The sequence below is a fragment of the Rhodamnia argentea genome, chromosome 3 (genome assembly GCF_020921035.1).
Source record: "Rhodamnia argentea isolate NSW1041297 chromosome 3, ASM2092103v1, whole genome shotgun sequence".
Taxonomy (NCBI): domain Eukaryota; kingdom Viridiplantae; phylum Streptophyta; class Magnoliopsida; order Myrtales; family Myrtaceae; genus Rhodamnia; species Rhodamnia argentea.
Window position 1 is genome coordinate 23661977 of NC_063152.1, and position 25820 is coordinate 23687796.

At 38.7% G+C, this 25820-nt stretch overlaps 2 protein-coding genes and 1 long non-coding RNA gene across 6 annotated transcripts; 1 reads left to right on the forward strand and 2 right to left on the reverse strand.

The window, feature by feature from the left end:
* Positions 1-126: 126 nt before the first annotated feature.
* Positions 127-20507, forward strand: LOC115729154 (NAD-dependent malic enzyme 62 kDa isoform, mitochondrial). Its single transcript, XM_030659612.2, has 19 exons — positions 127-514; positions 1244-1340; positions 3531-3649; positions 5430-5597; positions 6590-6718; positions 7431-7491; positions 9099-9202; positions 9293-9376; positions 10489-10595; positions 12376-12487; positions 13796-13909; positions 14374-14439; positions 17257-17329; positions 17422-17508; positions 18618-18672; positions 18842-18913; positions 19272-19334; positions 19457-19571; positions 20053-20507. Exons 1-19 carry the CDS (start codon positions 341-343, stop codon positions 20125-20127), a joined length of 1875 nt encoding a protein of 624 aa, XP_030515472.2. The 5' UTR covers positions 127-340; the 3' UTR covers positions 20128-20507.
* LOC115729091 lies at positions 15052-16359 on the reverse strand. Its single transcript, XR_004013913.2, has 2 exons — positions 15932-16359; positions 15052-15880 (listed from the first exon to the last, which is right to left on the reverse strand). It is a non-coding gene; the product is annotated as an uncharacterized LOC115729091 (long non-coding RNA).
* A 1187-nt stretch (positions 20508-21694) lies between the features above and the next one.
* Positions 21695-25118, reverse strand: LOC115729089 (phosphatidylinositol N-acetylglucosaminyltransferase subunit P). Of its 4 annotated transcripts, none has more exons than XM_030659537.2 (5): positions 24988-25118; positions 23605-23839; positions 22768-22840; positions 22273-22391; positions 21695-22029 (listed from the first exon to the last, which is right to left on the reverse strand). In XM_030659537.2, exons 2-5 carry the CDS (start codon positions 23816-23818, stop codon positions 21911-21913), a joined length of 525 nt encoding a protein of 174 aa, XP_030515397.1. In that variant the 5' UTR covers positions 23819-23839; positions 24988-25118; the 3' UTR covers positions 21695-21910. The 4 variants fall into 4 exon arrangements, with proteins under 4 accessions (XP_030515397.1, XP_048132647.1, XP_030515398.1 ...); XM_048276690.1 differs by having other exon boundaries at positions 23605-23812; positions 24988-25112; XM_030659538.2 differs by having other exon boundaries at positions 23605-23812; positions 25024-25075.
* Between the last annotated feature and the right edge of the window lie 702 nt (positions 25119-25820).

Below are 25820 nucleotides of genomic sequence, written 5' to 3' on the forward strand. Positions count from 1 at the left end.
AAAAAAAAGTGGAGAAGATCCCATGTCGAAACGAGAGAAAGCAAATATCCCCTCGGGAGTTTCCTCGTTGGACCATGCAGGTGCAGCAACGGCAATTTTTTATCCTCCCACTCCCAAAAGTTTGACTTTGACCCAACCAAGAAAGGAAACCAAAACGGAAGGGATCAATCGAGTCATCGACCACCATGGCGCCACCAATCACGGACCTTCTTCTTGCTCCGTTCCTACTTCACTCCATCCACTGTCACTCCTCCTGAGCTGAAGTCGCCCCCTCTCTCTCTCTCTCTCTACGATCTCTCCCGATCTCCGTCTAGAATCTCCTTCTTCTCGACCACGCGCGATGCCGAACCCGTCGGGCCAGATCAGGGCGTCCTCGTCGCTGATCGGGCGGCTGCTGCTGCTCCGGCGTGGAGCCGCGAGCCCCGCCCGATGCTTCACCACGACGGAGGGGCACCGCCCGACCATGGTCCACAAGCGCAGCCTCGACATCCTCCACGATCCCTGGTTCAATAAGGTAATCTCTGATTTGTTACTTCTTTCGGCGATCGATCCTAGAGCGCTTGGGGCCGAGATGATGCGCCGAAGGAGTTGGTGTTAGCGCAGGTCGGATTATGTGGAGCTTGAAATCGCTGGAACGCAGTGTTTGGTGGCGTCTTCATGTTCTGTGCGTTTGTAAAACCGAAATTACTCCTGTTGTCCTTGTTCATGAAGAAATGTTCAGCAAGCAGTTTAGTTTTTGGTCGTTCTGATGGACTGTTCTCCTTCCTCTGCTTAGTTTTTAGTATCATGTTAAGGCCTATAGTGTGGGCGACTGCTAAAATTCAACTACAGACACGGATTTGTTAATTGGATGGTCAGGGAGCTGTAGTTACTCCAAATTCCATTTTGATGATGATTGTATGCTCTTACAATTGTAAGGTTTTCCATCCAAGGTTTAAATTCTAGTTGCTTGGTTTTTTCGAGTAAACCGATAATCGGATGTCCTGTGGCACTGCCAGGATGCTGAAATTCAACAATTTACGAATCTGTTATTCAGATGGTCAGCTGGAGTGGCAATTACTCAAATCTTCTTGTAGATAATAAATTTTGCTTTACATTTTTAAGGTTTGGCTTGGAGGGGTTAAATTTTTGTTCTTTAGGTTTTCCAAGTAAATAATTGCATCAGCATTTATATATTTTCTACATTCTAGGTTGATTTCATGATTGGAGTTGGTATTATGACTGACCCATTTTGCATTTATAGGGGACAGCATTCTCTATGACAGAGCGAGATCGTCTTGATCTTCGGGGTCTTCTCCCTCCCAACGTTATGTCTTCCGAGCAGCAAATTGAACGCTTTAGTATGTTCGGTTACTTTCGTTTCCCTTTCAGAAACTGCTTTCATTCATTTAATTTTGTAAACATTTGTCGCTGTACCTCTGTCTCATAAAACCAGATTTTCATCTCTCAAGTTACTTTGATATTCAATTTTTCTGCTGGGTGTTTCACTTATATAATGCAAATTAGATGAGAATGCCATCTTCAGTAGAACCTGATGATTTAACAAATTATGCCTGGTAGACAGTCCAATAGTAGATTGGACACTGTTATATCTGACCTACTAAAAGCCGCATTACATATTGGCTCTCTCCTGTCAGTTTTATTGAGAATATCTGTAGAATGTAGACGATCCAAAAGTATAACGAGGCTAGTGGAGCATATTCTACTTGTTTATGACTTTTATTACCGTGCTGAATGCTTCTCCTTGTTGTTAGTGCAATTATGTTGGGATCGTGTTAATTTTAGCTGTCGATGGTACTAGCTTCGAGGAAATCTGTTCTCTAGGTGAACATATAAGCAATCTGTAGTTTCTTGTGCTTTTTCCTACATTTCCTGATAGGACTTATTTATCTAATTTCAAAATCTGTTATACCGCAAATGTATAATATAAAAAGTTTGCTGCTCACCAAAGTTAGGGGCTGTTTATGCTTATGCAATTGAGGCTTCTCAGGCTTAATGATCCTCAAAGGCAAAGTAACCCTCTATGTGGAAGCTTAAGATGTTGACTTCAGATGGGTGTTATGTTATGTTGCATGTACATGGAGGAGATGCTTAAGGACCGAAGTGTCTAGGCCCTGTCATAAATGAAATAATGCATATAGCTTCACAACAAGCCTGTTTGCTCCAAGCAGCTGTTTTGTGGAAATTATATCAACATGGCAAGATCACCTATTTTGTCTGAGCAACTCTAATAAAAGAGGTTTCGCGCACATCCTTATAGATTCTGCTTCATTCACCATCCACTGTAAAAGCACAAGAGGTCCGCTTCATCACTGAGTTCGTGGCTTGATGACTTTGTGAAAGATACCAAGGCTATTTTCTCCAATCAGTATTTGTGGTGGATATCAGATCCCCATGGCAAGATTACCTTTTTGTCTGAGAAAATAAAATAAAAACCTTTTGGGAACATCCTTTTAGATTCTACTTCATTCACTCTCGAGCACAAGAGTTCCACTTCAGCACTGAGTTCTTGGCTTTTTGACTACATGGAAGATATGAACTTTGCTTTAATACCTATTATTCTCTTAATACTGGAATCTCCTTGTGGGAAGCAGTTTCTTACATGTTCTACTTAAATTCTTGAGAAAGTAAGCTTTATTGACTAATTAAGAATGAAGATATAGTTGATTGGAGGATAGTGAAAATGAGCCATATCGGAGCATTGATTATAATTTTAAATGTGCACTGATGATTTTCGCTATTATAATAGCCTTTCTGATTGAATAACTCTTCCCCGAAATCCAGACTGTCAATTCTCAATTCCATTTTACCAGCACTTCAACCATAGATGCTTTTTTGAACCCCCCCAAAAAAAAAAAAAAAAAAACGCACACAGAGGCTTGTTTAAGCGGATTGATGAGATTTCCAACGGTCTGAATTGTGGATGGGACAAAAGTGGCAAAAAGTTTTGGCTGTAAAGCTGGAGTTTCAGGCATGATGACTATGTATATTCCACTTTGCTTCTGGGCTTGTCTAAGAGATAAGTGCGGTGCCATAGAGATCGTAAAGCTAGAAAACATTTTCTACCTTGAGAAATTGAATGTTGGGTGGATTAAATTCTGCAATACATTGTTTGAAAACATATATGCTTGTATTCCATATTGGTACATTGAAATGGCTATTCATTCATTTCTGGTTATTAACTGGATTGAAATCTCTGATGTAGTGGTGAACATAACCTTGAGTTCCTTGCTTATACTTTGGATGGGATGTTCTAGCTGCAATGTAATGATCTTGGCAAAAAATTCCATAGCTTGAGTTATGGAAATTGGGAGTAGAGTATTGGAGAGGCTCTTCATTAGTTTGGCGTCCCCAGTAATGTAGCTGGCTTGATAAGGTGGATAGATAACTGTGTAAACCATCTAGAAATATTAGTTTAAGTCATTTAGCTTAAGGTTAGCAAGTCTTACTGTAATTGGATGTTACATTTTTCCAGCACGTGGTTTGCTTATGTTACAGTGCCACATTAATTGAAAACTGTCCATCAACAGTGGTTGATTTGAAGAGGCTCGAAGTGCAAGCAAGAGATGGACCAGGGGATCCAAATGCTCTGGCAAAGTGGCGCATTCTTAACAGACTACACGACAGAAATGAGACAATGTACTTTCAGGTGATTTAATACTGGATTGTCTATGTCACAATGTTGGTGTTTGATGTGACATATATTCACTTTCTTCCTGCCTTGTAAATATTGCACCTTCTATTTGACAAAATGTATAGATGATTAGTGGTAGATGAAGGAGGATTAGCCAAACTAAACAGGGCACTGTGTATGTGCGTGTTTTGGGGGGTGGGGTGGCGTGGGGGGGGGGAGAGTTGGGGAGGGAAGTCTTATCATGACTTTGTATTATAGAGTTACTGGGTCATTACAGATTAATCTAAAGAGAGGTCTCAGCCTTGAGTTTAGTGCTTTTATGTGACTAGATTTGTACAGTTGGCATATGAAAAGACATTGTGAAATCTTAAGCATGAACTGACTGTTCCTTTGATGACGAAGCTTAAGCCTTGCAGTCTCACTTTGAATCTTGACCCTATTAGATTGATGTCACATCTTGTGTATATAGTATAACTTGATTGGTGCTCTTTAGCCTCCAAAAAGGAGTTGTTTCGATAGATATTGGTAGTCTTTATCATGGCATTGTCCAAGGTATTGCATCTAATCAGGATCATGCATTATTGAATTGATGGTACAGTGCTCAGGTGAACAAGGTATTCAAGTGACCCTTCATTTTCCTCAATTGACCACCTTTTGGCCACATTCCTTGTTCTTGATTAGAACTGTAAACTTCTCTACGAAATTCCCCTTCCATGGAAATTGCTAACAAGAAGGAAATTAGCAATAGTAGTTGTCGTGTTCCTGCCAAAATATTATCCTAGTTTAGAAAAAACTATGAAATGGATATATGTGGAATATATGTATCAATAATTCATATTATGGAAGTTTCAAGTGGTTAGGATTAAAAAAAGTTTAATTGCGTTCGTTGTCGCAAGATTTAGATTAAGCAAAAAGCAAAAAGTAAAAATCTATCTGGACATGCCTTTAGCTCTTTGGCCATGTCTCCAACTTGGTTTTAGCATCTAGTAACACACCTTATGGATCTATCATCTGGGTTTTCTATCGGTGATTTGGCCTGTTGATGGTTAGAAGGACCTATTTTCCACTGTCGAATGCATAATAGATTTTGGTTACTAAAGCTAGAGACTGTTTCTAGATATACCTTGTTTGTGGTCTTCTTTCCACCATTGAGCAAAGATGGTTAAAGCATTCAGTTGATCATCTAAATGCTGGCTAACTTCCACTCATGAGGCAATTTTCTCTCCTATCATTGAGTAGGCATTGTCATGTTCCTGGGAAATTGTTGATACTCTTTGTCTAAGCCTTAACACTGCAACCAATTTATTAATTGTGTATCTTCCGCTGAAAATTTTTACTGGATTTTTCCATAATTAGTTAATTTTCATTGTTCTTTCCTTTTTGCTTGAAGAGGCTGGTACTGATAGCAGGGACGAGCTCCATTGTACAGATTATTCCAAGTATGGAAAATTAGCGTGATTGCATATGTATGATGTCCATTTATGGCTTTCACTGGATGTTAAATGAATTCCAGGGTTAAGAACAATCATTGAATTGACAACTTGTCAAGGTACTCCACCTCAAATAAGGTTTCAGTGCATCTCACTGCTTTGGTTTAGAGCATCCAATTTAGTGGTCCTAGTCTAACTTGGTCTAGTACTTTAAATTATATTACTCTCTAATAAAATACTCCCTTTAAGCTATTTTGCTCTACTACCTTGTCAGCTTACATTTTTCAAATAGAATTTGACACAGGTGAAGACACTCTGTGAGACTCTGCTTAGACTGACGATCTAGCAACATACTCTTCAAACAGGTTTTAATTGCAAATATTAAGGAATATGCACCTATCGTGTATACGCCCACTGTTGGTCTTGTTTGCCAAAATTATGGTGGCTTGTTTAGACGGCCAAGGGGAATGTACTTCAGTGCTGCTGATCGGGGTGAAATGATGTCGATGGTTTACAACTGGCCAGCTGAGCAGGTCTGTGGCATCTTCTAATCATTCTGTGGATATTCTTTTCATTCACTATTATAAGTCAATATTGCCTAGCGGTCACTTATTCATAGGTCATGTCTCAGCCCCATCTCTTTGAAAAATGTCACATTGTCTTTGCCCAACTCGTTTTATGGCTCTCTTGCTGTTGCCATATGGAAATTGCACTATCATGGAGTAATCTGCACAAGTAGGTTTATTAAAGTTATGATATTATCTACTATACTTTTCCTGAATGTACTTTTATACATTAGCGCGCTCTCTCTCTCTTCATAAGCTATAACGCAGAGACCTTAAGACTCAGAAATAATCATGAGAATATAGAACTGTTGTTATGACACCCAAGGTTCCACTCCCACACGGTATTTCCTTCTCTTATTTGTAGGAGTTAGTCCATGTGGATTCGGGATGAGTAGTCGCTGACCTCCACTTTATCAATCCTATATCACCTTTTGCACCTTTTCTTTGAAAAGGTGCTTTCTTATGATCAAGAATCGAAAAATGAAGTTAGAAATGAATCTCAGATGTACATATAGTTCTTGTGATGAAGAAAAAAGAATGAAGTACAAATGAAGCTCAGATGTACATAATTGTTACAAATGAATCTCAGATGTACATAATTGTTACAAATGAATCTCAGATGTACATAAAGCATTTTTATGTTGATGCAGATTAGGGGTGAGTAGTCGCAGTGGTATTAGAGCCGGACCTCCACTTGATCAATCCTATATCACTTTTGGATGTTTTCTTTGAAAAGGTTTTAACCTTTGTCGGGCTTTCTTGTGATCAAGAATCACAGATTGAAGTTAAAAATGAATCTCAGATGTACATGAAGAGTTTTTATGTTCCTTCATGCTGTAATTGGGTACATAGATCAGTATTTACTTTTCTTTCATGTTATTTTTTTGAGACGCTTGGCTTTTATCAGGTTAAATAGGGTAATGTCACCACTACGAGTGCTAAAAAGGTCCTTTATGCAGGTTGACATGATTGTTGTCACAGATGGGAGCAGAATATTGGGTCTTGGAGATCTTGGAGTTCAGGGAATTGCAATTGCAATAGGGAAGCTAGATCTGTATGTTGCTGCTGCTGGAATAAACCCTCAAAGGGTATGTGCATACTGCTTCCATGCCCAAGATAAAAAATATTACTTCTGACTCTAAATTAGCACTATTCACCTAAGCAAAGAGAAAAAGCTGGATTTAAGACACACATCTCATCCTTAAGAATATTCTAGTTTAGGCTTATGAGACTCTTGGTTTTATTAGGGTTAAGTGGGGTAATATCACCACTATAGTGGTAAAAAGGTCCTTTGCGAGCAGAATATTGGGTCGTCCTTCAAAATACCATTGTTAGGTTTTTGAGATCTGGGTTTTTATCAGGTGAAACGGGGTAAATATCACAACTATGCGGTAATATCACAACTACAAGTGCTAGAAAGGTTCTTTATGCAAAGCAGAATATTGGGTCTTGGAGATCCAATATTCATCCTTCAGAATCTTTCCAACTCTGATTTTTCTTGAGAAAAGATTAGTGACCCTCTTGTTAGTCTGTTGCAAATGTGCTCTCTTAGAATGCAAGATGTATGATTAATTTGTGTATTCTTTCTTTCAAGGAATCGAAAATTGATGACTCCAGCCAAAGTCATGGCATTCGTTTGGAGAGCTTGAATCGCCATCTTTTTGCTTTAATGTAGTTTTCAAGGTTTACTGTTAATAGTTAATATTCCAAATTAACATGTTAACTGACCGCTTTACATGATGAACTGGGTGAGATTTCATGCTTGACAATTAGCCTTTTGACATTCTTTTCGGACTGCAGGTACTTCCTGTAATGATTGATGTTGGAACCAATAATGAGAAGCTTCTTAAAGATCCATTGTGTAAGTCTGTTGTCACTTCACTGGATCTTTATAGAATATGATTGATAAATTAAAAAATTATTATTCACGCTGCAAGATGTTGCTAGTTCTCAATAAAAATCTTATTTGTTTCCAAAAGATCATGCAGCTCTTCTGCTAGACTTATCCTGAATCATTCATCATTATGCTTTAATGTTTTATTGTCATGCTTTGTCAATGTGGGAGAAGATCGTGCTGGTGCAGTTGTGACTAGTATATTTCATGTAGATAAAGCATTAAATAAGTGACATGAGGTTCCCTTGTAGGATAAGCATTCAATGTAATGAAAGAAGTTAGATTAAGCAAACTGGCTTCTTACTGTTGAGATGAAGAGAAAAGCTCCCATGTGAATTCTTTGATGCTGTTGTTGAGACAGTGAGTGAGCATAATTTGTCTGCAGAATCTATTTCCTTGGTTCCCTTGTAGGATAAGCATTCAATGTAATGAAAGAAGTTAGATTAAGCAAACTGGCTTCTTACTGTTGAGATGAAGAGAAAAGCTCCCATGTGAATTCTTTGATGCTGTTGTTGAGACAGTGAGTGAGCATAATTTGTCTGCAGAATCTATTTCCTTGGGTAACTATGATTCAGACTTGTTTTCCTAGTCGTTTGAGAGAAAAGCTGACATTGGCTTATTTAATCCTTGGGGAAGATATGCTGCTTTTAGTTTTGGTAGTATTTATTTTACTACTGAGGTTCAATTGTGAAGAATGACAGCATATATCAGGATGAAGCAAGTAGATATGAGACGATGAAAATAAGTTCTTGCAGCGAATTATCTCCTGTTGAGCTGCCTTGGTTTTTTTTTTTTTTGCAAGGGCAAACAAAATTCTATAAATAAAGGTACTGAGGTGGGTATTGCCCTACAAATAACAACTTTAGCGGGGAAGTTGCCCTTATACAGAAAATTAGGTGCAAAAGAGACCATCTCAGTCTTTTGCTATAATGGCGTGTAGAGAATGCATGTTACAACATGAGTCCCAAGGGCATCCAATTTCCCTGATTACCAAATAAGTAAATAAATAAATAAAATTGAAGACCCTTCCATTTCTGTCTGGGATTTTAATTATTAACTTGGACACTTAATTCCTCCATAAGTATAAAATCATACAATGCATTGTCTAGGATTATGGTTTTTACTAACAAGAAAGATATGTGGATTGTTTCCGGACATTGTGCATGATGCTCAATATTGACCTATTTAGACGGCTCCATGTCTGAAGCTCTGGCTGAAGTTGCATATTTTATTGAACTATGTGCTTTTTTCTTTTTGAAGCTTACTAGATTTTAACTATTCTTTTTTTTTTTTGTTGCTGCAAATTCTGAAGCTTGCAGAAAACAGTTTGAGCAGATTGACACATTTTATGATTGGCCAAGAAAAAAATTTATATGCATTTTGTATGTGGTTTCCTAGTCTGTACATATGCATGGTCACTTCATCTTATTTGATATTATCTTCAATTGTTTTTCTGTCAACTAATTTTGGTTACCTCCTTTTGGATTTCTGCTTCTGTATTCAAGTACATGTATATTTTTGGTTCAGTTTCCATGTGAAGAACCGGCTTGTTTACTTTTGTTTTATTAAAATAGACTTGGGCCTCCAACAGCATCGTCTTGATGGTGATGAATATATCGCGGTAATTGATGAATTTATGGAAGCAGTGTTTACTCGCTGGCCCAATGTCGTTGTACAGGTACTAAATGTACTTATCCAAACATATAGAAGCTAGTGAAAGAAACAACCTCATTATAATTTCTTTCTGAAGAAATAAATCTTCATGTAGTTTGAAGATTTTCAAAGCAAGTGGGCTTTCAAGTTATTGCAGCGTTACCGATGCTCCTACAGAATGTTCAACGATGATGTCCAGGTATTTCACCACTCCTTATCTGTATAGTCACGGTGCTCAAATCACCTTGGTCCATATATCGAAAGGATATTAAATATTGGATTGCAATCTTATTCTGCTTAATATATGTGCTCAATAAATGACAAACTCCAAATTAAAATGGCACTGAGAAATCTGGAGGCTGAGTCATGCTTGTGCATGGTCACCGGGGTGAAGTTAGTTTGCAAAAGCTTGTCCAGTCGAGCATTTACTCTGGCTCCTCTTTTTACTATTCCATGTGCCTGATGGGGACGATTAAGTTCTGTTGGATTTTAATTATTTGTCCTTTGTGCCACCAATTGGTGAGGAGCTTCCAGAAGGATTTAGAGAGCACAAGTTTGATGTCTATTTAAAGACGGCACGATTTGGAGCTTGGGAATAGTTTCTGATTATTTTTCCTGATCATTCCCTTCCTTCTTGTAATTAAAAGTTTTCCTACTTTGCTGGCGCTCCCACTCTATCTAATTTTGTTGCACAATGCATTTTCTGGTCTATATGGGATAATCTTATTTGTGAGAAAGAGATACTGGTTCTCCTTTTTTTGTGGATCATGAGTTTAAAGAGGAAGGGACTCAAGAAAGCTTGGGAAGTTTATGCACTGATATCGAGCAGGTGAAAGAGTGTGACTTCATCATATTGGTCACATGCTTTAGGCCAATGAGTTAAACCAAAAGAAAGGCTGATGTAAGATAAGAATGGCATTAAAGGGTCGCAAGATATTATTGAAAAGGAGCTGCAGGTCAAGTGAAATCTGTGGGTCTTAAGGTAGCGCTTGGAGAAAGGAAATATCACCTCTGTAATGAGAAACAAGCTCAGTTAGGTAAAAACTTAAGAAGAGCACCAGTACTTTGCCCTATGGAATACCTTGGTTGACCGTTCAGTTCAAGTACAGTAAAATGTAGACTCAACTAATTTCCATTTGACATTTTCTCTGTAACTATTCCCAATTATTGTGATTCACATTTACAGCCTGCTTCTATGCAAAGTTAGAAAAGATATGCATTGATTCCTGTGCCTGGGCATCTTTTCTACTTTGCTGTTGGGACCCACTTCCATCCTTGCTTATTATAGCCTCGAGAAAAATGTAATGGCAGGGAACAGCAGGAGTTGCACTTGCTGGTCTTTTAGGAGCAGTTAGAGCTCAAGGAAGGCCAATGATTGACTTTCCAAAAATGAAAATTGTCGTTGCTGGTGCTGGAAGGTCAGTCCCACCGCTTTTCTGAGTTTTCACACATCAGGACTGTCTGACCTTGGATGCAACAGTATATATACGGGTTCTGTTGAGTGTTACGAAATATAATTCTTCTTTTCAAGGGATTGCTAATGAGGAAAGTGCAGTAATTTCTTGAATAATAAGAACATAAAAACATCCAGAATCCATTTTCATGGTTCATGAAATGTTGCTCAATAAGTGCCATGAGGGCTCTTGTTGACATTGTCCTGTGTATTTTAGTGGCGGTTTGTATCTCCATTCTGCAAACTGTGAGATTCTGAAGTTTGGTTTTCCCTTACTTTTTTTTATGAAAATAACTGATCTTCATCTTGGCTCTTAGAAATTCCAGTAGGGACCAGTAACTTCTGTAGTTTTGTGCAGAAGCGACTTTTCTAGTGTGTTAATGGTGAAGTGGCTATAATTACTTAAGCCAGCAGCCGGTTCACAAGCTCACAAATAACGTTCTTTAGTGTTTGAACTTCCTATGAATGGCTCTCAAAGCACTCAGCACCCCTGGAGCAATATACAATCGAATTTAAGAAAGGGATGTATGCATCATAAGTACTAAAACTCATACCCAAGTGCAATGAAGTCCTAAAACTTTCAAATCTTGCAATTGAGTCCCAGAACTTGCATAATGTATGTCCATTAAGTCCATTAATTTGTGCAATCATGTAACTCCATTTAAGTCCGTTAATTTTAGATGACCAGAAAACCTGATGCGAATTATTGTATTATTTTCTCTATCCTAAGGTCTATTTTTAAGGACATATTTCTTGTTTCGGTACTCAATGCTCTTTTGTTATCGAGTTAGTGGAATTGGGAGTCTTATTGCTCTCTCTTTCAGGTGGAAAGCTAAGAAAAGGGACCATATTTCACTTGAATCAGCTTCTCATATTCTCTTATTTTGGAGGGTTTCACTACTTTCCTGAATCTATTTTGCTAATATCTTTTACTTCTTGAATATCTTGAAAGTTGAGCATGCACGCAGAAATCATCCGGTAACCCACCAGGACTGGTTAATAGATTTGACAGAAAAACGATGACGTTTTGGGATAACTGTAATTAGTGCACTGAGAGGGAGGGAGGATCTATGTTCTCTTGGAATTAGTGTCAACGACATTTCAATGTTTTTGAGAGTTTCTAATTGAAAAGCTATGAGAGAAAGAGGAAGGAGAAAACAGAGTGAGAGGTAGAGGGGTTGAGCAATGATAGCAGCTGCTGAGCCACGAGCCATGCTCTTCCAATGGACCTATGCTAATGTTTGGATGGCCACTGCTGTTGTGCAACCCATCACCATCTTTCAAATTAGCAATAGATCATTTGAAAGTTCTAGCAATTCATTGCACTTCACATGTAGGGATTTGACCATCAAATGCACTTATCCCATCAAAGAAATGCTTAAGGAGAGTGTCAAACTTGAAAATCGAGGAGAAGATACAAACTTGTTAAGTCATTTGTTGGATTCCGGTACTATTTTCTTTTGCACATTGGTACTATGCTGGACATTTTACTTACATTCTCAACACTATTCTTGTTCATTAGCTAAATAATCTACCAACCTTTCTGGCGACATAAAATCTTTTGCAATCTTTGAGCTGCTAACTTTTTTTGGGCGGTTATCTTTTGTATTCATGGCCATTGTGGTTAGGCCTTTGCTCAATGTGAATACTGATGCTTCTTGTAGATATACACACATTAGAATTCTTAAAAAAGAGACTTTTGCTGCATGTTTAACATAAGTTATCAAATTGTCATGCTGTTGCAGCGCTGGAATAGGTGTTCTCAATGCTGCTAGAAAAACCATGGCAAGGATGTTGGGAAATAATGAAACTGCTTTTGACAGTGCAAGTAGTCAATTTTGGGTGGTTGATGCCAAGGTTAGTGGTTGCATTTATCTGTGCAATATTGGAATTTGATATTTCTGGACAAGGCCACAGTTACAATTCTTCATATAGAAATTGACAATTGAAAAAATGGGGCCTGAAAATCTACGGCAACAAATAAATGATAGTTTGACAGGTCTTGTTTGGCAGAGTCTGTGCGCTATTTAGCAGATGATAGATTACTTCTGCGATAGTCATTCTATTATGAGGGTAGAAATAAATTTATAGCAGTTAGTTACACTTTTTATAGAAAAATCTTTTGGCTTATTATGAATGATTGGCTATAAGATCATGGAAATGTAAATTATCCTTAAATAATGAAGAGATAACACAAAAAATTCATTCATTTGATCTTGCAACTGGATATTGGTAAGAAAAAATGCAAGATATACACCTATTTATTCCTTTTCACGGTTTCTTGCAATTTGATCACGGAGTGTATTAGGGCATCAATGCCATATATATGTGCTTAGTTTAATACATTGTTCTCCATTCATCTTAGGAGCATTTTCATCATGGAGAATGCAGTTTATGTACCCTAATGGCTATGAAACCTCTTAAGATATTGTAATTAGATTTAGCTGACATTGTAGACTGAATTGTGAAGTAGATGTTATTACTGATAGAAAACTAGTATTTGTAAATGTGAGAAACGTAGGGAGCTTTCTCACTATTTCTTAACCTGGTACATGAATGTTGAAAGTAAAGCATGCACTCACATCATTTAGTATTAACAATTTGGATCAGAATTTTCAGTTTACTTAGCAAGCATCTAGGTTTTTCACTATAGCCCTGTGAAGTTCCCCTTCTCTTTCCATGGCTTCTTTACGGTATACATCATAAAGTTGTGGAATGTAAACTCACACAGATGTTCTTGCTCCAGATAACAAGGCTTAATAATGCATGCTTAATTTGCTACCCAGAGAAATGTCGACCTATTTAATCTGACTAGACATATCTATGCTGATCTAAGAATTTTTATTTTTATATATTTATATTTATTTTTATATTATTATTATTTCTTTTCTCTCAATCGGTTTTGCTTTTATTTTATTTATTTTTGGGTTTATCGACCGCCGGCCCTAACTAGTTTGGGATAAAAGTGATGTTGATGTTGATGTTGATGTTGATGTTGTATATTTACTTTCTCAACTTTTTGGTTCTTTGCTTCTGGTTTTTGTATTATTTTTATATCCATTAATTACTCGTTGCAGAATGACTGCTTCACTGATAATTGTTATAGCATTATTGGTGAATGCATCTTTATCTCCGATTTGACTTTTCTCTTCTATGCACATGTAGGGTCTAATCACGGAGGATCGTGAGAATATTGATCCAGAGGCTAGGCCATTTGCAAGAAAGGTTAAAGAAGCTAATCGTCAAGGTTTGAGGGAAGGCGCATCCCTTGTAGAAGTGGTTTGTATCAGTTTACTTTCTTTATTTGTACAATAAGCATGATAGACCATGTTGAAGTTTTATCTGCTCTTTACATCCTCACAATGATGTTCAGATTATTCTCCATTCAAAAGTTCGTCCTTTGTGCTTTATCTTTCGTTGAAATTATCCTTTGTCCTGGCACTTCTTGTTATCTTTGACATGCCTGGAAGATGATTGAGATTGATCAATGGAGGGTATCGTGCAAGATCACCCTCATTGTATCTTTCAGGGCCAACTTTGCTTTCCTGTTGGAGATTTCCTACTTCCTGCCAAAGTTCTTTGTCAACGACGTCCTTAAACGTTACTGGAGATTGTCTATCATAAAGATTGCAATTCTGATTTTTATACATATGGATTTTTCCTTCATGAAAATATCTATTTTTTGACAATTAACTTGGATTTTAGTGTCTTCTCAAGATCCTGGGTACCTTTGTGCTTGCCAGGTGCGAGAAGTCAAGCCTGATGTGCTACTTGGATTATCTGCAGTTGGGGGCCTTTTTTTGAAAGAGGTACGTAACTTTTTGCCTTATAGATTAGTTGCCCAGGTTTATGAGGTTGGTATGTCTTGAATTAACATAGGGGAGTTCGACTAGAACCTCCTAGAACAAAAACTTTTTTAACCAGCGAAGAAGCTGTTAGTTTTACAAACATGCACTGGCTGACTGCATGGTAGTGGGGTGCAATTTTGGTGGGCCCATACCTCCTATTTACTAGTTGTTCCCTTGAAGTTTACTAAGTGTATCTGATTTTCTTATTATGTGGAAATTTTGAGTGCAATACCTGGACCTAAAATTCTGGGCCTGCCATTGCAAACACGATAGGTTGTTCTCTTCCTGTGGATGGAAGGTACTGTCAATCAGTAGGCGAGAACTTTATTAATTAAAAGAAAAGTATGATACTATGCGCTAAAAAGGTCATGTAAAAGCTTATACCCTGCATTAACCTGCTGTTCATGGTAAATTCTTCTCAACCAGTTCCGTTGGTACAAAAAATCTGCTGAAGCAGTTCCTGTGGGTACAAAGTCGGGACATAATATTCAAGAAAATTAGAGATCGTTGACTGAGTTTCTAACACTTTTGTCAGATAAATTTGGCTGTATCAAGTCGTCTTCTTCATTTTTCAAAGACAAGGGCCGAGAAGATTGCAGTCCTCTCAATTTGTATTTATTTGGTTGACTGTGTATATAGAAGTTGGATGTATTTTGCATGGGTGAACTCATGAGAGAAGATCCAAGGTCTTTCTTGGGATGCTGGAGCTGTCTGTAGTGTTTTAGTTAAAGTTCAACAATAAATTTATGCATCATATGATTTCCTATAGCTGAAAGGTTCATTTGACCACTTTAGAATTTGAGTGGACTGTCTCTTAGACTCAATTTCCCAGCATTTTATGGCTGACCTTTACTGCCTACACTTCACGATCCAAATCAACTGTCCAAAACATGGGTTATCTTTCAAAAGTGGAAATTGGCCTGATACACGTTGCTTCTTTCAGGCTTTTAAGTATATTCTGGAAACTTCCGCCTATTCTTCTGTTTGTTATCTGCCTCGAAAGGGCTTTTCCTGCTGCCATCAATTTTGATTGTCTATATGTATCTAGTAGAAGGACATTTACTTTGTTTGAAAAGACTACAACCAGTAAGGGACCACAAAGTTGAAAAGATGATGTATCCATTAGATCTGTGGCAGACCCAAGATTTGCAAGAAGTGGGGGCAGATTATGACTAAGTAAAGGGTTTCTATGATACACACGATTGATGGAAACTCTTTCATGCATGAGCGGTGTGAATCAGAATTAGAAGTCTCACATATCTGATTTAAGCAAGTACTTGTTCAGTTGTCTCGCATTAACACCAGTTACAGAGAGAAACTTTTCATCATCATCCTGAATCGAACTTGTGTTTCGATTATATCCATGTAAGCTTGTAGACGAGATACTTTGATCATTTCTAACCTTGTTATATCCATGTAAGCTTGTAGACGAGATACTTTGATCATTTCTAACCTTGTTATGTTGACCATAGATGAAGTAGAAACTTTAACTTGGAAGATACCTCTTTAATATTTCTTTTCTGCTTTTATATAGGTACATAATAAGAAAACGAGTGATGGTGTGATAGACTTATTAGGGACTGTCTTCCTTTCAAATGTTACTTTCATGGGAAAAGGTCCCACTTGTATCTGAGTATTCGTAAGAGAAAACACTTATCCTAAGAGGTTCGCTTGGGAATAAAACTTCATTCTCCAACATTACCCATATGGCAGGCAATTTACATGGCATTAGCTCAGCATGTACAGATTGAGCTTAACCGTGTTCTCATCATAAACTGGTCATATCCACGAATTATAAACGTGTATTTCAATTTGTTTATGAAATGCTTAGACAAGTTTAGTTAAATAGGCTAACATGTTTCGCTTAGTCATATTTAGACATGTTAATGTACATCTAGACACTTTCTCACATAATCATGTAAGCTTTTTTCCCTCAAATGTGTCATGTCGTGTAACCCATTTCATAAATATGTCCTTCTCATGTGTTAAGGATAGACACGATAATGAACATGTGATCATGCTTGGCTTAGCCCTAAATTTGATGCCATGTGATTATGACACGAATTGCCCTTTTATCTGCTTGGAGAGGAGACATAATTTTGGTGAGGTTCAACTGTCAAAGGAGTAGAGTAGTCTATTTGCTGGTCAAATCTGATATATACCTATTAGTATCAATCATGTACTTTCAATCATTGTCTGGACTTAGTGTTCTGAGAAAATTTTGCCTTGTTTTGCCTGTCACTTGTGTCATCCGTTTTTAACACAGCTGAAGATAAAAACAACACATAATGCCACTTCTTCCTCAATAATGAAGAAATTTCACTCGACCTTTTTGCGGGCTAGATCGCATGTGAAGTTTGATATCTCGTTGAATCAGTATCCTCAACACCGTTGTCCCCTACTTTTACCTTATTTTGTCATTGAGGGAATGTCAGATTGTTCTCTTCACAGTGCGATCACGAGAAAACGCTGTCCTTGGACATATATGGTTCGCAGAACCTTTCCTTCCACTGGAGTTTGGTTGTTTGCATGGCTTTAAGCCATGGCCCTCTATAGTGGAGGAACCATACCTGTATTGTCTTCCACCATTGTATGTGGTGCAAAAATACGAGGAGAATCATTTTGTGTAACAGAATGTTCTCCACTAAACAATTTTAATGTCTTCGAGCTTTAGGCAACTGCCTAGTTTTTGAAGAATTCTATTGACTGGAGTTAAGATATTGAATTGCTATATGTTTTGAATGAGATCAATGTCATGATGCATTCACCTTTCATCAGGTATTGGAGGCTATGAAAGGGTCAACATCCACTAGACCAGCTGTTTTTGCTATGTCAAACCCTACGAAAAATGGTATAGAGCTTTCTGTGTTGCCATATTCTCTTGCATGGAAAAGTGGTTCACCATTGCTTTTCAAGACTTTGATTCCTCTCTCTTTCTCTTAGCCGAGTGTACTCCTGAAGAAGCTTTCTCTATCATCGGGGAGAATGTTATATTTGCAAGTGGAAGTCCTTTCAAAGATGTAGATCTCGGTGGGTACTACACGATACTGATTTATCGTTTATATTTATCGTTTATATTTAATTCTAGCGCTCTATTTCGTGCTTTCTTTCCATCAAATTTTCCGCAGACCTGCCTCTAATTCGCATCATGTTTATATGTGGATAGAAGCTTGTTTCCTTTTATTCTTTTAGGTAATATCAGATGGTCCCATTTTCTTTCTTGGAAGGAGGAATTTTGTTTTCTTTCTTTTTTGTTTTATTTTTTTTTTTTTTTTGGGTGGGGGGTGGTGTGTGGGGGTTGGTGGGGGTGGGGGAGAGGTGGTGAGGGTGTTTGCTTTGTTGATGAGAAAGACACATTTTATCCGTGCTTCTCTGGCATCCTTTCATGTAGGATAATACATACTGAGTATGTGCTTTTGCAGTTTTCATAGTTCTTGCTGATGGTTTTCGAGGAATTCGACATGAATCCTTATGGGGTTCTGCCACATACTTCATGCTTTTGAACTTGGATACAACTCCTTATATATGTGCAAAGTTGAGTACATTGGAACTTTCTCTCAAGGAAGTATTGTTTCGAATAGTCAAAGAAAGTGAGGAATTTTTTTTTTTCTTTTTTGGTAGAAGAAACTAAAAAGACAAGCATTTGTGATCCACATTTTGGCCCAACTAATATACGGGAAGTCTAAAATTGTATGTTTTGCTTTCCTATGATGTACAAATTGCTTGCTTGCTTGTGGCTGTGCTGCTTCTTCTTCTTTATGGCGTGGAACTCCAACGGAGGTGGGTAAACTCGGGTTCTTGGAATACCTGCATTAAACTAATGGGCCACGTAAGACGTGGACTTCAACCAAAAAATAAAAGGGGATAAGACGTTGACTTGACTGTTTTGTGAGTGGCCTAAACATGAAATTGTCTACACTTGGTGGTGTGAGGATTGAACTTGTGTTATGTGTCTAATCATATATATAAGCTTGTTCCTCAACCACGAGGCCAACTCCATGAGTTTAATTTGCTGTCTGGGTTCTCCTCATGCTCCTCCATTTCAGATTTTAGAGTGTAAGATGCAGATTTTCCTTGGATTTACAGTTTGTAGTAGAATCCTGTTCAACTGGTCATTTAGATTATTTCTTTTTCCCCAGGCAATGGTCATACCGGGCACTGTAACCAGGGAAATAACATGTATCTTTTTCCGGGGTATGTTTTTCAGTCATGATCTCTTCGAGGATTCCATCTGCTTCATGGATTTGAACATTTTTCTGATGGTGCATAATATTTGTTTGTCAGGTTTTTTTCCCCCTTTTGGTTTACTATTGGTTATGTTGACTGACTATTTTCTTAATCTGTCTATTTGTTATATATGCAGAATTGGGCTTGGCACACTTCTCTCTGGATCTAGGATTGTCTCTGATGGCATGCTACAGGCTGCTGCAGAATGGTATATCCATACTTTCCTATAATAGGTCCAGCTTCACGGGCATTGCCTCGCCCATGAAGGTCATTCTTTTTCAAGGAAAAAAATGTATGAGGGCATCTTTCCGTTGACTTGTTAGTGTAGATATCAGTGGATGTCTGCTTCAAACATAAGAGAAGCTACATATACATGTCTGGTCAAGATGTCTTGGGAAAGATAGGACGAAGCCCCACCTTCTTCACTCTGAGTGCATTCTTTTGGAAACAAGGAATTTGCTTTCATATTTTAACTGAAGAATATTCAATAATATGACTTGGATGTTGGAAAAGCTGATCTTTTAATTTTCTTTTGCATTTTTATGGTGTTTCCAATGTATTTGCAGCTTGGCCGCTTACATGACTGAAGAAGAGGTCCTTAGAGGGGTGATATATCCATCGATATCTAGGTTGTGATGATTTCTAATCTGGACACTCCTTCTTGATGCTTAATTAGTACCCCATGTTGAGCATCCAAAAGAATGCTTCATTAACACTTCTCTGTCTCTGCTTATTTGACTCCTATATGCAGCATTAGAGATATAACAAAGGAGGTTGCCACAGCTGTGGTGAAGGAAGCTATAGAAGAGGATCTAGCAGAAGGATACCGTGAAATGGATGCACAAGAACTTAAAAAACTAAATCAGGTGCATATTTATTGCGAAAATGGATTTACCTAATCCATGTTGCTGATTATCTGTTGTAAAAAAATTCATCTCCACTGTTTGGCAGCTTAGGCATGTGTTCTTTGTCTTGCACTGACAGTTTGAGTGTGTTACCAAGCATTTAATGTATTGCATGTATGGATTTATCTGTAGCAAGAATCTGGAAGAAGATAGGTAGCCTTTGATAATTTGAGTTCGAATGCCTACTAAGCATCCCCAGATGACCTGGTAATTCTTGTGAGGTGGAGAAAGTACCTAGTGTTTGCTGACAGTAGTTTCCTGCTAAAAAGAAAGATCAAATAGAAAGCACCATGGTGCCTATTCTGTCTTAAATCCCTAGTGCTCAGCTGTCCTAGAACAAATTTGTCACTCTTCTTCAGCTTTTATTTTCATTGCCTACTACTCAATTTCTTTTGGTCGCATTTTCATGTTCTCATGCAATGAAATACTTAACTATCCGCAGGAAGAAATTGAAGAGTTCGTGCAGAACAACATGTGGAGCCCAGACTACCCTTGTTTGGTTTTCAAGGAACATTAATATGCGCCCTTCCCTCATTTAAAGACATACCATTGAAGCTGATGACCAAGACGCTGGAATTGTGCAAAAGTACATTATTTTGGTGCTGGGGCGTACGAATCTAAGGGCAGGTTAACTCTAACGATTGCCGTCCTATATTGTCAGTTCAAATGTTCCGCCGTTTGGCTGATTACCTCATCTGAGTCTGGCCATTCCATGATAGTAATCACAGTAAAGTTGGTGCACTGATTTGTAATTTTGTATGCACGTAATTGTTGAGAATTTAGTGAAGCATAGACCACACAAAAATAAATATGAGGAGACATGCTGATGCTGCTTCATCAAATTATGTTGTACAATGTGGTGGACCTGGTTTTTCAGTGAGAAGACGCTTTATGGTATAGATATGGCCAGCCAGAATGAAAAGATGCATATTGAATGCTTCCTTTTTTCCAAGCTAGTCGTCATCTCCGTTGCTATCTTTCTTTACTGGAAAAGTTCCCTCTTAGTTTGCCCGACGCCTTGGCATAACCCAAGCATTTCTGGCTCTACTTATTGGTGCTATTTTGCCCTTCCGATTATCATGATTTTCGGGCACTCCTATTTAATACCTCTGTTCCTCCCTACCACTTCTTGCGTAGATTAATCGATCAATCATTCATTTGCCTCTATTATACAGTACTAGCTATCCGTAGGCTACGTGTATCTTTAGTTATATGGTGACGGAAGTGTCATCTTGAAAAGATTGTGTTTATGAACAGTCGCGAGCCTCATCAGTAAACAAGCTGTACTTGAGGGGAAGAGTGAACCGGAGAACCATGATTCAAGGCTATTTGAAAAGTTATGGAGAGTGAATTCGAGAGTGACTATATTTTGCCGTTGTGATTGTATCAATTGTTTTTTTTTTCTTCCTGATTCTATCTTATTTTTATTATACAAGCCACCGTGTGTGCTGTGTATTATGTACAGATTGCGAAATTTTATTTCCTTACTTACGCGCACCTACCACCAGCCTCTCGAGAAGGTGGGCAATCAAACTTCCCACCTCGCCCCTTTTTAAGTGGGAAGAATGGCCCCTTGTGATTGTATTAATTCTGTTGTTTAACTTCTAGATATTCAACTAGAACTTTCCTGATATCGATTCGTCTGTGAAAACAATGACTGCGATTTTCAAAATTGTGTTATGGTAATTGGTAATTGACAATCACAATCATCGCCTTCTTGGAAGGTTACTTTCACTATTCTTGGAAGTTGACTTTCACTACTCTTGGCATGTTCGTTCGCCTTAGATAGTTTACCAATTATCAATCTATTTCGCAGTAGTTTTCTCAGTTTCCCGGTGGATCTCGGGTCAAGGGTTCCCATGTTGAACATCATCGAAAATGTGACATTTGGCGACAAGAGGAAGGGAAGGAGTTGATTGAGAGTTTCATTGCAACAGCCCTCTGATGAACGTTGTCATACCTAGCTAGTCATATATCATCATTGATCAAGTGGGAGGAGAATTCATTGACATAGAAATTGTTGGTGGTATAACAAGCAATAATAAGCTGAAAGAATCAATAGATCACTAGGCTAAAGGGAGGCCTAAGCAATGCAATACGCCGTTCGTAGTGATGATAGTAAGATGGTATATGCGTTTGTGGCAGTTTAAAACCATGAGACATATTGCCTAAGCTAAATACGCGATCTTTCCAAATAAGACTGCCATTGGTTCCCGATAATCTTCCATCTTCTTTGATTTAAGGCTGTGTTTTCACAAGCAAAAAGAACAAAAAGCATTACATCCGAGCCAGGAGTCACGCTAATCATCAAACATTAGTCTATTAATTTCTTCGATGGGGATATCAGCTATGGGTTCTATGGGCAATTCGTCTCCCTCTCCCAAAGGACTGAATGTTGATGGGTCTCTAGTGAACTCATCTGCGAAAATGGGAGCGGAAATGTTAGTGTATACTCATTGACCTTTCTCATATTCGCTCTATGGAGAGATCGATAACATATTCCATATACTTCTTAAACCCAGTCTCAAAGGTGAGAAAAAACATTTAAGCTCCAGATTTGATTGAACAATGGAAGGAAAAACCTATGACGTTGAGGAAGTGACTTCAGTCCAGAACCATCAGGTACCACCACAAATAGCCAAAATGACAATGCAAGGCTTACCGAAAAGTGTATTTAAGGATGTCGGAGGAGGGGTTGAGAGGAAGTTGAGACCAATATAAAATGCCAAAGCCAACGCAACTGTCACAACAATATAAGTTGGCACTGCCAGAGCCCAATATCTGCAAGGGGCCAATGCAGTGAGATCTAAAGGGGAAAGCAGACCACTTGAACCATCCACATGTTCCACATGTCGTTAAAGAACATTAACACAAGCAAAAATTGCCCATATTACCCGAAGATATTCTGATAGTATATCATGTATTTGCATCACAAAGGCATTCTGAGTCCACCGTCTTTCTTTTATTTGCATATTCAAACAAAATAACTGGTTGAAATAGGTCAACCTTCACCGCATTTGTAGAAAAAGAAATTAAAATTTGTGCTGCACACCCATCTTGTGAAATAACTCATGTGGAGAACCTCATCTCACATTTAAGGAACAATAGACTCGAAGCTCAACAAAAATAAAGTAGGCACAAGTATTGGCTTACCAACCTGCTAGGATAGTAATAGATCCCAACAGCATGTAGCCAATGCTCAGGAACGTATGCCCATGTGAAGAAAATAACTGCATGAAGCATGAATTGGGATAAGTTAAACAGCTCTCCAAGTCAGTGAAATCTATAATATTTTATAATCCATTCAGACAGGCATCTTGTTCCAAATTAAATAGGGAAGACCTCTCTAACGTATTACAGTACTAACTTCGGCAGTCCGAATTGGAATTTTCTCAGCTTTTTTTTGGTAAGGAGTTCACAGGATTTACATAGTCATCCCATTTCCCCATCCCAGATCTAGATCATCCTATTTTCTTGGCACACGTCACAGGTATCTATAAGTACCTTCGTCAACCTATCAAACAGATAAGCAACAACCACCTCGTAAGTTTGCCTTCATTTTGTCGGATGCAGCCTTGCAGTATAATAGTACCACGAGGTCTGTCCTAGTCCTAGGCAACTAGATGTTTTGTGAATCACATAAACCATGTGAGTATCAACACAAAAGAAACACCAAAATTATCCAGCAGAAGTGTCCATATGAAATTCGTGAGTGCTCTGTTTGCAAATTGAGGCACTCTTAAGAACTGTTCGTTTAGAAGCCAAAAGCATTTATATGGGAAATTTACTTGATAAACCAGATCATGGTTGACGACATCCCTAACTCCAAAAACCTAAAGACTAGTGAAGGATGCTCAATGAGCCAAAAAAGCAACACAAAATAAAATCCCACTCCTCCGTGTTCCAATGAATTCATCACATAGTCATATTGATAGATTAACAAGAAAATAGAACTAAAGATTCACATTCTATTTGTGAAGCACGAGTGATGGACCTGTAGCCACAATGATCGTGATAGATCCTACAAATCCATAAACCTCTGAAGGTTTGGGACCATGTTCTCCAGACAATCCAAAGCCAGAAGCTTTATCATCTGAATCTGAAAAGGAAACGCTTGCTCGTTTCTTCTTTGATAGACTGAGAATTCTTCTTGGACTGCTAACTGAATGAGGTTCTTCCATGGCTTCTTTCACAGTTTCATTCTTCATGCATCGAAGAGCGCCAATACTCTGGATAAGCAAGAACCAAAAAAAAAAAAGAAGGCCAAAATGGACATGCGGACATAAGATCAGATGAACTTGGGAAAACTTTGTGAAAGAAGAAACAGAAATGCACAAAATACAGAAACTGGCCTCAATTTAAAGAGCTAATTATAAAGCAGTCGACAAGATACAATAAAAAATGACGGAAATGCAAAATGGAAAAGGCATTTCTACTTTTTTCCCCCTATAACCTATGTTGAATGTCATTGCACTATAAGGAGAGCCAAGACCGACGTTTTTAAATTGTACCGAAGTCCAAAAACTTTTGATAGGTCAGTACCCGTTTCAGTGCTGATAACATCAGCATGATGTAGTTTTCTATGTTCGAAAAATAGATAAAAAAAGGAATAGAAGGCAGCAAACTCAGAAAAAAAGAAGTGGAAATGTGCAGAACTTGGGGAAAAAAGACACAAAAGTGTATCTATCTTTTTCCATAACAGATTCACAACGACATGAGAACTAGGAAATGAGTCGAATCTAAGTTCAGACCACTTTGACCTTCTCTGTCTTCCATCCTGCTAACCATCAGTTCACCAACTATCTGCCCAAACACGTTGACTACAATCAACAGCTAAATGTGGTTCTTTCTTGACTCTGCCAAAAAATTGACTCCCATGGCTTTCCTTTTAAGGTCTAGATATTTCACTCAAGCTCACTTGCATCGCAAAAGGAACATCTTTTGGAAGTAATTTTCACATGGACCTACATCAGCTCTTATGCGGCGTTGTTCTCGTACCGCAAATTACCTTCTTTACAACAGACAAAAATACATACATGTTTCTTCTTCAGGACTCCTCACTCCAGCACAACGTACCCATTGCCGGGTCACTCATTTGCCTAATAGTACGTGAAGTTCCAGTACTAACTTCGCCTTCTGGCCGACGCTGATCGACTAGGATTACTCGGGTTACTCAAAAGGTAGAGGATCAGCTTCAGTCGCAACAACATGTGAGGTTAAGAAATGAAGAGATCGAACCGTGAAATTGAGCTAGCAATCACCAGCGCACAATCAGAACTGCCGTTCTGTGCGTACGGTAAAACCGCAAAACGGCTCATACTCTGACTTGGTGAGAGAGAGAGAGAGAGAGAGAGAGAGAGAGAGAGAGAGAAGGAACCTGCTCGTGGTTGGGTGGCGCCTCCGTTGAGCAGACCTCGCAACTGCCTCCGGGCGAGCGTCGCTGTGGCGGGGAGAAGCAGATCGCAGAGAGACTAACCGGAGAGAGAGAGAGAGAGAGAGAGAGAGGTGACGAGACTTGCAAACTGTCAAGTTGAGCTTATTGGGCCCATGGACCTGACCCGAAACAGGCCCAAAATTAGGCCCTGAATAAACGGGCCCTGACTGCCCGGGCCAGCCCGGCCTGGTGGCCACCCCCATGCAGTGCACAACGCAACTCTGAGCTCTCTCGTTTTCTCTCTCTCTCTCTCTCTGGTCGACGGCTCCCGCAATCGCATGATGGCCATGGAAGAGTCGATTCTCTTGCCGATTCCTAGTCGGAGCCTCCGTCAGGCGTCGAAAGGAAGGAATCGACTCTGCGAAGTTTCCAAAAGATGCCCAAATTGCGTATGAGCTTGTAATGAGTGCAGGTGCTATCATCATCTTCATCTTCTTGTCTCCTTTCAATCCCCTGTTTGGCTTAGCGATTCTTTCAGGGGAGACCACGAAGGAAGGAGGTTGATGACGACTCAGTTCCATCTTTTCCGAACCATCTTTCGTTACGATTAAGTCACATTTTTCCTTCGCTTCCACTTCTTCTGGCTGAAGTGCTCCATTGTAAAGAGTTCTTGAATGCTGGAGTCAGCGGTTTGATCTCTTCTAGCAGATGATAGGTGTGTGTTGAATTTTTTCCCCACGTTTCACCATGAAGTGCCATACGACCAAACTATTTCGATGGGGGGACTATTAGTAGTGGCGGCTGCGATGACGGAACTTGGTGTTGTCATTGCTCAC